Raw genomic sequence first — 15,525 nt, forward strand, 5'->3', positions numbered from 1 at the left:
AACTTGCCGGGGACTACAGCTGGAAATTAGCCATGTAGGCGAAAGCTGCTCCATTTCCTGCTTTACTGCTGTTAATTAACGGGGACTGTCCACAAAACTATAAACTAATAAACTAAACTATAACTACCAAACATTGCGTTTTGTTCCAGGGCCCTACAGAGCTCAAGCTCAAATCCTGCATCCGCCGGAAGACGGAGTCCATCGACAAGCGCTTCTGTTTTGAGATTGAAACTTACGAGAGGTGAGTAGGAAAAAACCCACATAATCGCTTTGAAACTTTTTGTGTAATGTAATAATAACATTAAAAAAAATGCCTTGTGGGATAAACAGGTTTAAAGCAGTTTTGATTGTGAAGTCAGAGCGATGTGAACAGGTGGTCTTACAAGGACACCGAGCATGGGTTCAGAATGGATCGTAGCCCAAACAACCAGTTGGCAGCAAGCTCCTCCTGGAAGCAGATGGCCAACTCTGTTATTTCAGGGAAAGGGAACACCATGATCTCATATTTATTAAACAGTTTGTACGATATGCCCAGCCCAGGGGTACCAACCAGACACTGACATTTCAATCAGTGGAAAGCTTAGGTCCTCTGTGGCTCAGTTTGGTAGAGCGCTAACAATGGTGCTAACAATGGCGCTAACAATGGCGCTAACAATGGCGCTAACAATGGCGCTAACAATGGCACTAACAATGCTTTACAGGTTGTGGCTATCCTGCTGGGACCTTATAGTATACTGAAGAATGTATGCACTCACTGCAATGTATGTCACTTTGGATAAAAGCGTCAGCTAATTGGCATGTACTATTATAATATTATGACTATTATTAGACTGTAACCAGCTCATCGTCAAGGGACAGTTGCATATGGCAGCAGTACAAAAACAGTTCTTGTGACCAAATGGACTGAAAGCAACGGTTCCTTGTCATAAAAGTGGCACTTGTTACTGTTGTCATAGAAACACACCTGTCACGCTCCAGGCTCCTTCGGAGGGGAACAGGAAGTTATGGATTGAGGCCATGGATGGGAAAGAGCCAGTGAGTTTCACTGCTGCCCCCTACTGGAGTGGCTGACAGCACCCTTTACAGTTACATGCAGTCAATTGAAAGGATAAGTCCACTACACGTGACCATTGACTAGTGTGCATTGTGAAGGCATTGTGTTTAAGAGAGATGTCATGTCCACAACACGATGCTCCCATTTCTGATATAAGCATCTTATCTTGGATCCTCCTTTTTATTTTTCAAATGATATTTTACATTCAGGCACATATATACGGTAGTAATTCACTCATAAAAAAAATCCTCTAAAAAAAAAAGTTTGGGTTTGTTGTTATTTTACATTTTACATTGTCCTTTCATTCCAGATTTATCATTCCCCAATTCACAAGCAAGCTGAAAGTATGTACCATCACCAGCGTTCTTAATGTTTTGAATTGGTTTATTGCAGTGATGTGAAGTAAAATGTCTACATCTTCACTCATTGAACATATGATATGAACATATTTATTAATGTGTTGTATACAAAAAAATCCCCATAACCTGTAGATTCATATTTTTGTTCTGGTGCATGTAGAATCTACTCATGTTACTTACTGTCTTCCACAGTGGAATTGAATGACGTTGGATTCAAGTTTGTGAGGAAGTGCATAAACTATGTTGAAACTAAAGGTAAGTTACCAGAACGCTTTTAGAGCACAGCATGAATTGTCTCTATTATTTGCCACACATTTTATGTTAATCAGATTTCAAACCAGTTCGCCTCTTTGTCCTGTAGAGGGCAGAGATGAGTCATGGTTTGAGTGAGTAAAGTCGATGCCTCACTGCTAACCCAAATGAGCCTTTTACCCAGAGGCTGGCAGTAAATAAAAACACTGACTCCAAAACGCTGTTCTGCTCGGAAAGTAAGAACCTTGGCATGTAGTTCACCATAACAACTTATTGTACTGCAGCTCAGTTTTACTTTGTTTATATCAATGATACACAAAGACCATTTGATTTCCTTCAAATAAAGAAGAATAGTAATATGTAGTTAATCAAATGTAACTTTATGTGGCATCAAATCACCAGATAAGAGACACTCTCCATTCAGCTGCTTCCATTTCTTCAACATTTTGTCTTTTTGTAGATTCCTGTAGGCCTTCTCACCCCTGTCCTCCTCCGTAACTCTCAGTCTGTATTTATGTGTTGGGTGTTCTGATAACGCCGAACTTCCAGCTCTCCTTTGGAGCAGTGAAGCAAATCATTAATTTGGAAATGGCTTGGATGTTGCGTTGTCAAGGCGTTGCCTGCTACCTCACCATTTTAACTCCAGTTCATACAGGCTCGGAGGAGCAGGCAGTACATTTCCACTGCACTGAATTTCTCGTCTGCACTGAAACTCCCCCCCCACACACACACTTTTTTATTTTTTACCTCATCCCCACCCTCTCTTTCTTTCTTTCTTTCTTTCTTTCTTTCTTTCTCTCTTTCTCTCTTTCTCTCTTTCTCGCTTTCATTCTCTCTCTCCTCCTCTCCCTCTCTCTTTCAGGAGTCACCCAAGAGGGAGTGTACAGAACCGTTGGCAGCAACATCCAAGTGCAGAAGCTTTTAAATGCCTTCTTTGGTGAGGAAATGACCTAGTTAACATCTGCTCCCTCCGTCTATCCCTCTGTCTATCCCTCCGTCTATCCAGTGTGGTAGGAGGAATGCATCAAAACACGGGGCTTGTTTGGGACGCACCGTACACGCGTGTCGCACTACGTCTCATACGCATACGTAGCAGAATTCAAATTGTTTTCGATTGTTTGAAATTGTCGATCCATAGAGACTCGCTTTAAGTATGACCATTGTCCATAAGACACACGCTCTAGTCTTATCAGTGTTATGTCATTTCCCATCCATAATGACTCTACTTTTGCTTGTTTGTTTTTAATCTGCGCATCCGCGTCCCTGTAGACCCAACATGCCCGGGGGATGTGGATTTCCAGAGCAGCGACTGGGACTTTAAAACCGTCACAAGTGCCATGAAGTTTTATCTCAGGTGAGTCCTGGTCCTCAGCTAGTACAGTGTTCCGTCTGGCCTCGTCTGGTCTGCATCAGCCACACACACACACACACACACACACACACACACACACACACACACACACACACACACCACTGAGACACTCAGCGAACATACTCCTCACTCACTCTGCATCAGTCACACACACACACACACACCACTACTCACTCAGCGAATACTTCTATAGTATTGTCCAGCTGGTATACTCTATGCTTTAATACAAAATAGTATTCGGTATCGTAAAAAATTTTTCAAGTGATGTATCATGATTAGAAATATATGAAACGTTCTAATCATACAAGCTGGCTGAGGATGAGAGGGCTGCCCCCCCCATGGCTCTACAAGACTAATATAATTGTTTGCTGTTTGAAGTACTCAGTGACAAGGCCTCTTGTTCCTCAAGGCCGGCGTTTTATCCTCTCCCCCAATACCCCTCATGATTTACTCACAGGGCATCTGTCCTCACAGACAGGGATAATCTCTGAGAGGCCAAGCAGCTGTTTGGTGCCTCAGTCAAGGTCTTTGGTGCCTCTACACCAGAGTGTTCACATCTCATTTCTCAAGCTCATAACTGTAGATATACCTCTAACGACCGTACTTGCCATACTGTACCTATCTCTATCATGTTTTTAATATCGCTATTTTGCACTTCTGGTTAGATGCTAATCTGCATTTAGTTGTCTGGTACTTGTACTCTGCAATGACAATAAAGTTTAATTGAATGGAATCGAATCGAATTTCAGATTTGGAAGGCGATTTATGATATTGAGAAATCACTATATGGAGTATGAGTAGTACTTTTGTGCAGTAAGTTGTGCTAGTTGTGTAAAAGCTTTTTCGAGTTTGAGGTGTGTGTGTTGCAGTACTTGTACAGTACTTGTTTACCTGATTGTGTGTGTGTCCACAGGAGTCTATCGGAGCCTCTGATGACCTACAGTCTCAACAGGGACCTCATCTTAGCTGCAAGTAAGACAACTGTTTTCCCTTAGGGGCAATGAAACAACATTGACCTGGGGAAAAAATTACTCAGACCTACTCCAGATATATCTGGAAATGACGGAGTAAGTCACATCTGAGGTCTGAAGTTAGGGAACATATAAAGTGACACAAATCCATTGGTTAAGAGTTTTTTGTTTTGTTTTGTTTTTTAATAAGTAAAACATTTAAAATTAAATTAAAATTAAATTAATTAAATTAAAACTCTTAACCAATGGATTTGTGTCAATTTATATGTTCCCTAATTTCAGACCTCAGACGTGACTTACTCCATAATTTTCAGATACTCAGATCAACTGTTGAGAATCTCAGCTTTCTAACCAAATATTTATTTTCTAATGCCAAATATTTGTCTCAACTCCCAATAATGTGTGAGACAGACCAGTTAAGGCCAATGCACACGGCGTGCGATTTTTTTTCGAATGTTGACAGCATTCGATTGCAATGCACACGGCGTGCGATGCGATTTTGTCGCACCGCAAAATTCGATTTTCAACTCACACCATTGAAGTCTATGAGAAAATCTCATCCCAATGCACACGGCGTGCGATGCGATTTTGTCGCACCACAACATTCCATTATCAATTGTTACGTAGTCGGACCAGGCAGGCTGATTACAATAGGCTCTACCAATATTGCTTGCCTTGCTTCCACAATTTCTACAAGATACAACTGGACATATTGTGCCTACATGCTCGATTGTTATTATTATGTAATATAGGCGTCTTGTATGTGAGATGGGCCGTGTAGCTAAGTGGCATGACACGGAAATAAATCATGCATGCAGTAATTCGTATAGCTAGTAATGTGTATAGTGGCAGCTGTGGGCTATATAGGTGTAGTGGCTGGCTGATGGTGATGTTCATATCTTGCCCTTGACTGTCAAACCGTTAAAATAGATGATTGCTCCATCCACAATTGAAGATGTCAGGTTGACTGGTTGACAAGTTATGAGCTTTTCGTCATCCATTTCATCCATTCAGGTTACCGGTAAATTACATACACGTATGTTAACGTTTATGATGGCAGCTTCCACCTACGTTGCACTCGGGGAGAATCAATATCGGAGACGATGAACTGTTGTGCCCTCGGGCATGGTTTTATTTTCTCCTCACCAAAAGGAATAAAACTCTTTCGCTCAGCCGAGCTAACTTAGAATGGTAGACAACAACTCGGACAAGTGCATCAACACATCAACATATTAACAACACACAAGCCTGCAGTCTTATGCAGCGCCCCCCAGTGGTACAACAACAGCACTGCATCCCATCATTAACCTGGGCATAGGATAAACACAATATATTCAACTGAGGACATATATAATGCATTTCACTTAACAACGTACGTACAGTAGAGTAAATATTAATCTTGGGTTGCCAGATGTCCGGTTTTCAGTGGACAGTGTCTATACAACGTGTGTACAATTTGGCTGGTCATTCAGTCGTGCTAGAAATCTGGCAACCCCATGCAGCCAAAAACACTATCGTAGATCTTTGAGTAAACTAATATAATATATATAGTATAGTATATATTATAAGTATAAATAACGTTACTTGCTCAAAGATTTACGATAGCCTTTTTGGCTGCACAGTACAAAATACAAATAACAACAATGACAATACCTTTTTAGTCATATTTTATTCACATGTAAATATATATGCCATCATGTTAAATAACTTAATACCCTCCCTAAAGCACGTATTTCATAAAAAACAAAACCAACATATTCATAAGAATGCAGGTATGCAAAGTTATAGATAAGTTCACTGAAAAAGCTTAATGTCAAGCCCTGACAACACTATATTTGTACTTTGAAATTGCATGTATGTATTATGTATGTTACACTAATGTTTTTCAAACTACTGTTACAATTAATTTGGTTCCGTTTGTATTGGAAACTGTTATTAAACAGTTTATAAGAGTACAGTAACGTAATAGACTAGTGTTTTGATTAGTGTTGTTCCGATACCGATACTAGTATCGGCATGGCCACCGATACGCACAAAAATGCTGGTATCGGTATCGGCGAGTACTAACAAACAAAAAAATCCGATATTCTTTTTATTTTATTTTTTATTTTTTTTTAAGTACTAAAGTTATTTTGTTTGTAAATGTTCACTTGCTGTTGCACTACTACTACGACTGTTTTATATCTTAAATGGATATTGCACTGATTGGCATCTGTGAGAGCCACATTTCAGGTTTCATAAGGGGTTGATTTTCTTGTCACCATACCAGGTAGACAATAAAAACAAGTTCTATAGTATTCACTCTCTGTTGGTATTTTTTCCTGTTTTACAAAGGTTTTGAGCAGTGCCAGACTAAGTGTTAGCAATAATTTTACATTGAGGTGAGTATGCGGCTCAAAAAACATGTTTTTTTGTTTTGTTTTTTCAAACGCCGTGGTATCGGATCGGTACTCGGTATCGGCAAGTACTGCACGGTCAGGTATCGGTATCGGTATCGGGATCAAAAAATGGTATCGGAACAACACTAGTTTTGATGCTAGCTCCGAAATGTTAGCTAGCCAGCTAGCCACCTCTTTGTTTGTGAGCCAGGGCCAGCCAGGTACAAACAAACAACTGTTAAAATTAATTTGGTTCCGTTTGTATTGGAAGCTGTTATTAAACAGTTTATAACAGTACAGTACCGTAATACACTAGTGTTTTGATGCTAGCTCCGAAATGTCTCCGCTCCGCCTACGACTCTCGTTTTTTGGCACTACAATACCCTCCTTAAAGCACATATTTTATACTCTCGCAATGTAGTTGGCATCTTGGAGACGACGGCTCCAATCTCTCCCAGATCCACGTCAAACTCCTGTCTGTTCAACCTGAAGTAAGTTGCCTGGAGCAGTCCTCCTGTACACTACAGCCTCAACTGTTGACCAAGTTGAACTCTCATTTCATTGTGAGACTGCAGAATCTCGTAGACCCACAACCAACCGCCTCCTTTTTACGTTATGGAAAATTAGTTGATGCTCAGCAAGCTAGCTGTCTATGACCGAAAGACGTGTGTAAAATGTTTGCTCCAGTCTCTCTCCCCGTTATGAGTGACTCAATTAATTTAGATAGACCAGTTGAAGTTTTCCCAATCGTCCCATTGTGGACACTTTTCTGGACAGTGACGCTGATTTCTAATTATTTGGAGATCTTTTTAAATCCCTTCCTAGACTTATACGCATCTACAAGTTTCTTTCTGATGGCTTCAGAGTGCTCTTTTGATCTTGCCATGGTGATACCACTCACTTCAACAATCAAGAGCAAACCAACCTCAATGTCTGAGGTTTAAATAAGACAGGTTCCTCCAAAACCCTCCCTAACGATGTTCTAATAATTTGCACCTGATGTGGTGCACTTCATTCTAATTTGAGGCATTTTAAGTAGTAATAAATGTGGGGGTGTCGTAACGTTTTCCTCATAAAATTGCATTTCTATTAATTACATTTTGCAAATAATTTTTAAAAGAAACGTTTGAAGTTTTATTTGTTAATTTAGTTATAGGCTATTACTTCCATCTCTCAATATTGTGATAAACATCAAATGTCCGTATATTTTAAATATCTTGAAAAAGACAAAGGTTTTCATGCAGTGTGCTAACTTCACATGACTGTATATATTTAATTATACAACAGTTAGTTCCGACCAAGTAATTTGATAGTAATTTGGACAAGAGGCATATAACAGCACTGGGACTTTTAACTATATGTATCACTCCGAAATTACCGTTAATACAAAGTAGCTAGCCTGCAGATGTTTGTGTTCAGGTTACGAGGCAACAGTCCAGTTGCGGAACTATTTTTTGTTGACGGAGCCAAAATAAATGATTAAATAAAGAAACAAATCATAATCTGTTCTCACTTATTACTGTTAACTAATACATTGCGCTGTAGAACTGTTGTATATTCAGTATAACAGCACTCCCTCTCGTGTGATATTGCTTAAGCAACTGGCATTGTATCACGTCCTGTTTCCCCCTCACTAGACTGGGTTTGTAGGACACATTTTTCCTGACCCACACTTGTGTTTCAACTCTACACATCGCAGAGTTTGGCTTTCAGAAGATGAGCGACAGGTTGTTTACTTCCTCCTCTTGTCTTATGTTTGGCTAACACGCATTCTAGCCTACAGTTGATTCGTCGTACATTTGTGCTCCATCAGAGTGGGTTCACTCACAAGGTCAACAGACTGGGTTACAGCTATAAATGGGGAGGGAAAAAACCGTCCTCCATGTTCCCTGTACTGTAAATGAAATTCAATTCCTTGTTTCTTTTCAATCGCACACGCACATCTGTGTCCATAAAAAAAGAGCACAATAGCATCAGGCGTATTCTTTTACTAGATCTTTCCAGGCTATTTGCAGTCCCCGCTGCTTATTCAGTGGTGCTTGCGGGGGCTTCCCTGCCTCGTAACGTACTTTGCTTTTGGACCGTTTTTTTTTTTTTTCATTGAAAAGACCCATGGTGTTACCGCGGGTGTAGTGAACTCCATATTGTATTTTAACAAGCCGTAATTAAGAGCTAAACCCATTGTACTGTCATGTTGAACACAACTCTTAATCTCCTTAACTGAGATAAGCTCCTTCACCCCAGGAGCCCTCTACCCCCCATCTCTACCCCCCCTCTCCGTGGTCCTGGTTTCCCATTACACCACAATGTCTCAGCAGGTGTTCTGGTGTCCTGGTGACCATGTTTGGACTGGCAAAATAATCTTTTACATATATGAACTTTCCCCAATGCGTAACAGCGAAATATGTTAAATCAGCCACAAAGATAAGCCCCCCAAGCTCCATATGAAGCCATCTGAATCAAAGTACTTTGTATTTGTCTCGTCTCTTAGAATCTGAAAACCTGGACTATCGACTAGGTGCGATCCACTCTCTGACATACAAACTCCCTGAGAAGAACAGGGAAATGCTCACCCTCCTGATCCAACACCTGGTCAGGTAAGAGCTAAGCTGTTACTTGTGCCAGTAGCCTTGGTGGCCTCCCCACCTGACTGATGCGGTTCCAAAAAGTGACGTTGTATGTTCAGGGTTGGTGCTGTCATTGGATATCTGGTGCTGCTGTTGTTGCATGTGGCTCGATCAGGGATTAACTGGCATCTGCTCAGATGTTGTACAGTGTGTGTTGGTTGTGAACGTGTTCTATTGAAATAAAATAGTAAGACTCGTGCATCTATTTATGGTACGATGTTTAAATCTAAAATGGACCATACCTAAAAAAAAAGAATGTGTTTGAGCCCAACACAACAAGCTAATTCGTGTCGTTAGAATTATAAGGTTCTATCTCCATTTTTGGTCAAAATTGAGTATTTTACATAATCTGATCCATTATGTGTTTATTAATGCCTGTGTGGTGTTATTTTTTAAATGTTGACATTTTTTTAGTTAGTAATGAATAAAATACAAAGGTTCCATCTCACAAAACATAATGGAATGTAAAACATTTGACGCTCAATATCTCTGAACTACCCTAAACGGAGATAGAACCTTATCATTCTGAGCTCACGAATTGTCGATTGTTTCCTCAACCACCGCTGTGGTATGACCTCCACACTGTGTAGCTAACTGTTCCGTAACCGATGTCATCTACAAGACACATTGAGAAACCAAATGAATATGGGGATATGCTCTGTCGAGCTGGCGAGCTGTTGTCATGGTGGTTAGAACAGTCTTGCATCACCTTTTTATCTCTCGTTGCCAGTGTCTGCAGCCACAGCGGGGACAATCTGATGACGCCGTCCAACATGGGAGTGATCTTTGGCCCCACCCTGATGAGGGCAGAGGAGGAGACGGTGGCGGCAATGCTGGACATTAAGTTCCAGAACATTGTCATCGAGATCCTGATCGAGGACTACAGTAAGGTAAATCTGACAAAAAGGCAAAAAGGGACCAAATGAGTCTCACTTTTCTGTTATGTTTTGAGTTTTTTTTCAGTGGTCGAATAGCTGAAGATTAGTCTACTTTAAATGATGCCACGTTGAACAACAACAAAAAACAGTTGAAGTACAATACATTGTATATACTTCAACAATGATACATAGATATTCTAAAATATGTCATATTGTCAAGTATACCGTATGTGAAAAGCACAATGTTTTTTTGTTTTTTTTATGAGCCGAATTGAAGTCATACTGGTGTGATTACAGATCTTCAGCGGCGCGCCTGAGGACAGTACGGCTCCTCCCATGCCTCCTCCGAGGATCACCCCCAGGAAACGACAGCCGATCACCATCTCCAAGCGCCCGCCCCGTGTCTACCAAGCCCATAATTATGGCCAGTTCCAGAACGCTGAGAGTAATTATCAACCTCCTCTGGCTTAATCATCATCATCACCATCATCCTTGTCGTCATTATCGTCATCGTCATTATCATTATCACCCATTGTCCTGTGAAAGTAGGTCATTATATTCAGATTATTACAGGGAAATGTTTATACTTCTCAATCTCCAAGGTCATTTATAGGTAACACTTTTTTAGGACACTGCGGTATCAATGAAAGAATGAAACGTTACTAACAAACATTGAATACACATTCATATACATTCAATATACATTCGATATACATTGCTTAGGTAGTGTTTAGTATATGTGCATTCTCTGTATTTCTGGATGCAGTACATGATTGGATAAATCTTTCTTTGAAGGAAAGGTGATTGTATCAAGCCACTATGAGTTCAGCTTGTTTTGTTGAATACATCTAGGGTACATTCAGTGGAAACTTAAGTGAAACATAGTTTGTGTACAATGGCCAATGCCACGTGCAGATGTTGCCTCACACCAGCTTCTCCGTCCGTACACCGAGCTGTAGCTGTTCATTTGACCTGTTAGCCACCCTTAAAGGGGGAAACAGTTGGAGGTCTGATGCATTAATTGAATGGGAAGTTATTGCCTCAGGTTAAATCATGTAATTTATACCCCGGTGTTCTAACTTTCATTTAAATGTCTGCGACTCGTATGTCCTCCCCCTATTGTGTGGTATTTTATTTATCGCTCCTCTGAGTTCTTGCTCGGAGTTACCAAATAACCAGCTCCGTGTTGCATGACAAGTGAACTACCACCTGTCTGACTCCAGCTCGGCATCTGAATAGTGCATGCCCTCCTGGAAACCTGGCCAGCGAGCATGGCTGACGATCACATGAAAACACCACCACGGCCGACTGTTGACGGTTTCATCACCCAGATGAATAGATCATTGGTAGACGCGTGCCTCTTTACAGACATTCGATTTATTCTCCTGTTCACAGACAGACTTTTCAGAGAGACTTTCAGACAAACAATGACTGCTCTGTCACCTAACTATGAAGGCGCTGTGGTATATTTTGTGGTATTATTTAATACACCCTCCCCGAACTGCAACATAATTATATCATAATTGATGTAATTTAAGTCTGCATGAATGAATGACAATACTAATCGAAAGACAATTTCACCGTTTAAACGTGGTTCATCGTAGTGATGCTAAACGCAGTATGCCATACAGCATGTGATAGGCTTGGTCAGCTGATGTCTACGTAACGACCGATTCAAGTCGGAAACAAAGCGACGTGTTTATTTGGACGACGTCAAAGTATTACGAAGGGTTGTTCTTAAACCACTAAGCCCGACCTCAGAAAGGCAATAACGCCGTCTTCATATTTTGATGGAATCATCATTGTTTTTATCTCAAGCGAATGACCAGAAACACAGCAGCCTCAATGGCAGCAGACCAGAGGGCGTGGTGGACGCTAGCGCTAGGGATCCCCCGACCAGCCCCGTTCCTCTGCAGAGGACCAAATCTGTCATCGCTGGTCCACCGCGGGTCCCCAGGGAAGGTCCTCAGAGGCAAGGCCCCCCGCCCAAGCCGCCGTCCCGCCCGGATCAACACTCGGGGGACTCGGCGTTTGACGTCGCCAGACTAGTCGCTAAGCTACAGGACGGCGGGGCTCAGAGGTCGGAAACGGCGGCGACGGCCAATGGCGAGGCGGAAGTCGGTGTGAAACGGGCGTCGTCTTTCCAGGGAAGGAGGCCGCCGCCTCGGGGAGTCATCCGAGATGGTATATCTCTCTACATCACCCTGTATCTCTCTACATCACCCTGCATCTCTCTACATCACCCTGCATCTCTCTACATCACCCTGTATCTCTCTACATCACCCTGTATCTCTCTACATCATCCTGTATCTCTCTACATCACCCTGCATCTCTCTACATCACCCTGTATCTCTCTACATCACCCTGCATCTCTCTACATCATCCTGTATCTCTCTACATCACCCTGTATCTCTCTACATCACCCTGCATCTCTCTACATCACCCTGCATCTCTCTACATCATCCTGTATCTCTCTACACCACCCTGTATCTCTCTACATCATCCTGTCATCAAACAAACACTGCATGTTATGAGTATCTATTGGTTGTGTGGTTATCCCTGTGATAGCATAGCTCATGGTTTTCCTGCCACGTCATTCGGTCTCCTTTGAGTTTTCCAAAAGGTTGTCTGTCCTCGTATTGCAGGGGAATGCGATGGCGCGGTCAAAATGAAGTCTCTGTCTGAGAAACCTGCCATCTGCAGACCCCCCACCAGACCCCCTGACCCTCCTGCCCGATACCCAGCGGCACCGCTTGTGAAGAGCCCCAACACGGCCACCCGCGAGGACCCCCGAGCGTCCTAGTAAGTAGTCTTTACAACTCAGCCGGACCGCAGACCCTCTATCCAGCCTGATTAAATTCTCAATCAAGGGAACAGTCACACAGTCCTGTGTCAGCCATTTTCAAAGTCTTCTTCCAGTCTTTCATTTAATTGCTAATTTATCCTCCTGTCAAGGACAAAATATCACAATCCTTCACACCATACTACTCACTAATTTCCATAACTTTATTATATTTTAGTTGTGAGGTTAGAAAGCGTTGTACGTGTTTTTGAAATATCATTATTATTATTATTATATCATTATATCATAAGTCTTAAGTTCATTGACTTGCTTAGGTTAACCACTGCATCTCACCTGGGGAAAAGGAATGAGAAAACACAGGGGAGGGAGTTTATCTGCCAGTCAGGAGGACTGGAACACATTGAAGCTTGGCATAATTGAATGGTTCAACTGTCTGGAGTAAAAACCACCACAACATGAAAATATACTATATTGCATGGAGCCCAAGGCTTAGGCTAAAGTAGGGAGCGACTGAGTGGGTGGAGGCTGGGGGTGGTGAGTGGGGGGTGAAGGCTGGGGGTGGTGGGTGGGGATGGTGGGTGGAGGCTGGGAGTGGTGGGTGGAGGATGGGGGTGGTGGGTGGAGGATGGGGGTGGTGGGTGGAGGATGGAGGCTGGGGATGGTGGGTGGAGGCTGGGGGTGGTGGGTGGAGGATGGGGGTGGTGGGTGGAGGCTGGGGGTGGTGGGTGGAGGCTGGGGGTGGTGGGTGGAGGATGGGGGTGGTGGGTGGAGGCTGGGGGTGGTGAGTAGAGGCTGATGTCTGATGTCCGAGATGGTGACATTGATGTATGTACATTTTAAGAAAGGAATTGAACCATTGTGCGTCTACAGTCTCGAGCTGTGGAATTCAAAACCCATGTTGTATGAAGTGCACGTCTCTTCACTTGTTCGAGTTCCAGTTTGGGGAAACATTTCCACCGCTATGGAAGGGCTGTATATGAGACAGAATATTATGTCACCCATAATGTTTATGTGAGTGTGTGTGTGTGTGTGTGTGTGTGTGTGTGTGTGTGTGTGTGTGTGTGTGTGTGTGATAAACCACCACGTATTTCTGATCATCTGGGAATAATGTGTTTCTGTTTCTCAGCGTCGCCTCCAAAGCCAAGTTTTTTGAGAACGCTTCCAGGCAAATTGGAAGGTATGTGAGAAAACCCCATCCCTGGTGTCCCCCCCCCCCCTCCCTCTCAATTTAAAAAATCGTAATTTAAAATGCTTTATTGGCATAAGAAACATATGTTTACATTGCCAAAACGAATGTGAAGATAAAAACAAACAAAACAGAGTGCAATGAACTAGAATGAACACATTATTAACAGAGCTGTGTATATGGTATACAGGTCAATAAAGATAACTTAAAAGAAAAAACGTGGACATTGCAGTTTTAATCAATTTGAATACAAATAAATGAGAACGGTGTTTATTATGTACAGAAATCAACATAGTGCAAATAGAAAGATTTCCCTTTTGGAGTTTGGAGTCTCCGTTTTGGATCTTTCACAGTATTCAGGTACCCTGCCACTGTGTACGGTATTCTCTATTTAGAGCCACATAGCGTTCCATTTTGCTCTGGTTTTTGGTTGATTCTTTCTAATGTGTCAGGTCATTTTCTTTTTGGTTTAGTCTAATGGGGTTTCTGTCTGGTGGCTCTGTTTGTGTTTGTGTTTGTGTTTGTGAACAGAGTCCCTCTCTCCCCCATCACTGCCCCCCTCCCCAAATCCCCCATCCCTGGGCCCAGTTGTTCAAAACTTTTCATCTGGATCAGTATGATGATGATCAGATTCTTTTGTGCTGTCCAGGATCAGAAGGAGCTGGCTGATTACCCTTATACCACTAAAAATCAGACTGATAGATCTGGACAACAAATATTCATCATTCTGATCCAGATTCAACATTTTAAATAACTGGGCCCTAGTCGCCCCCTCCTCTCCCCCATCCCAGGTCCCCCCCTCCTCTCCCCCATCCCAGGTCTCTCCCCCATCCCTGGTCCCCCCCTCCTTTCCCCCATCCCAGGTCCCCCCTCCTCTCCCCCATCCCAGGCCCTCCCCCATCCCTGGTCCCCCCCCCTCTCCCCCATCCCAGGTCCCCCCCTCCTCTCCCCCATCCCAGGCCCTCCCCCATCCCTGGTCCCCCCCCCCTCTCCCCCATCCCTGCCCGCCCCCTCTCCCCCATCCCCTGACTAGAGAATCAGCCAGATATGCATGTCTGACTAGAGAATCAGCAAGATATGCACGTCTGACTAGAGAATCAACAAGATATGCATGTCTGACTAGATGGCAGTAGGTTCCAGCCAAGTTTGGCTCAAGGTCTCAAAATGCTTAATTATGACGGGACACAAATAAACAGGCGATTTCACTTTTGATCACCTTTTTATTAAATGGATGGTGGAGGAGTTGAGGTGCTGCTGCTGTCCATCTACTGTACTGTGATACCTGACCCATGGGGTTAGGGTTAGGAGCCCATCACTTAAAACCAGTTACTTCATTTGTTATCAGCTGCTTTTGGGGGACATTTCACCCCCTGCATGGTATCCTCAATAATCCTCACTATGTTCTCCTATTGACCTGATGTAGCTCATCGACCTCACCCCCGGCCTCTGCGTTGCTGAATGTGAGAGAGGAGGTATGACATCCAGTTTTTCTTTCTTTGTATTGACTTTGTCTGTGTGTGTGTGTGTGTGTGTGTGTATGTGTGTGTACGCGCATTAGGTTTCATATTCTGTCATATCAACTAACTGCGTCTCACTTAGCGAATATTTTTCAAATGTCATTTTGTCTGCATTTGTAAACGTCAGT

General features: G+C 42.7%; 1 protein-coding gene across 1 annotated transcript in view; it reads left to right on the forward strand.

Annotated features, from left to right (window-relative positions):
• The window catches only part of ophn1 (oligophrenin 1), a 30,771-nt gene that overhangs the window by 13,347 nt on the left and 1,899 nt on the right, over positions 1-15,525 (forward strand). The window contains exons 10-23 of the mRNA XM_080528349.1: positions 150-241; positions 957-1,035; positions 1,365-1,398; positions 1,606-1,668; positions 2,528-2,602; positions 2,935-3,019; positions 3,951-4,009; positions 8,878-8,983; positions 9,744-9,903; positions 10,189-10,336; positions 11,710-12,075; positions 12,537-12,693; positions 13,821-13,871; positions 15,304-15,352. Coding sequence (XP_080384475.1) covers positions 150-241; positions 957-1,035; positions 1,365-1,398; positions 1,606-1,668; positions 2,528-2,602; positions 2,935-3,019; positions 3,951-4,009; positions 8,878-8,983; positions 9,744-9,903; positions 10,189-10,336; positions 11,710-12,075; positions 12,537-12,693; positions 13,821-13,871; positions 15,304-15,352 — 1,524 coding nt within the window. The remainder of the gene's footprint in view (positions 1-149; positions 242-956; positions 1,036-1,364; positions 1,399-1,605; positions 1,669-2,527; positions 2,603-2,934; positions 3,020-3,950; positions 4,010-8,877; positions 8,984-9,743; positions 9,904-10,188; positions 10,337-11,709; positions 12,076-12,536; positions 12,694-13,820; positions 13,872-15,303; positions 15,353-15,525) is intronic.

This window comes from Nansenia antarctica (genome assembly GCF_963989245.1).
Source record: "Nansenia antarctica genome assembly, chromosome: 4".
In the NCBI taxonomy this organism is placed as follows: Eukaryota; Metazoa; Chordata; class Actinopteri; order Argentiniformes; family Microstomatidae; genus Nansenia; species Nansenia antarctica.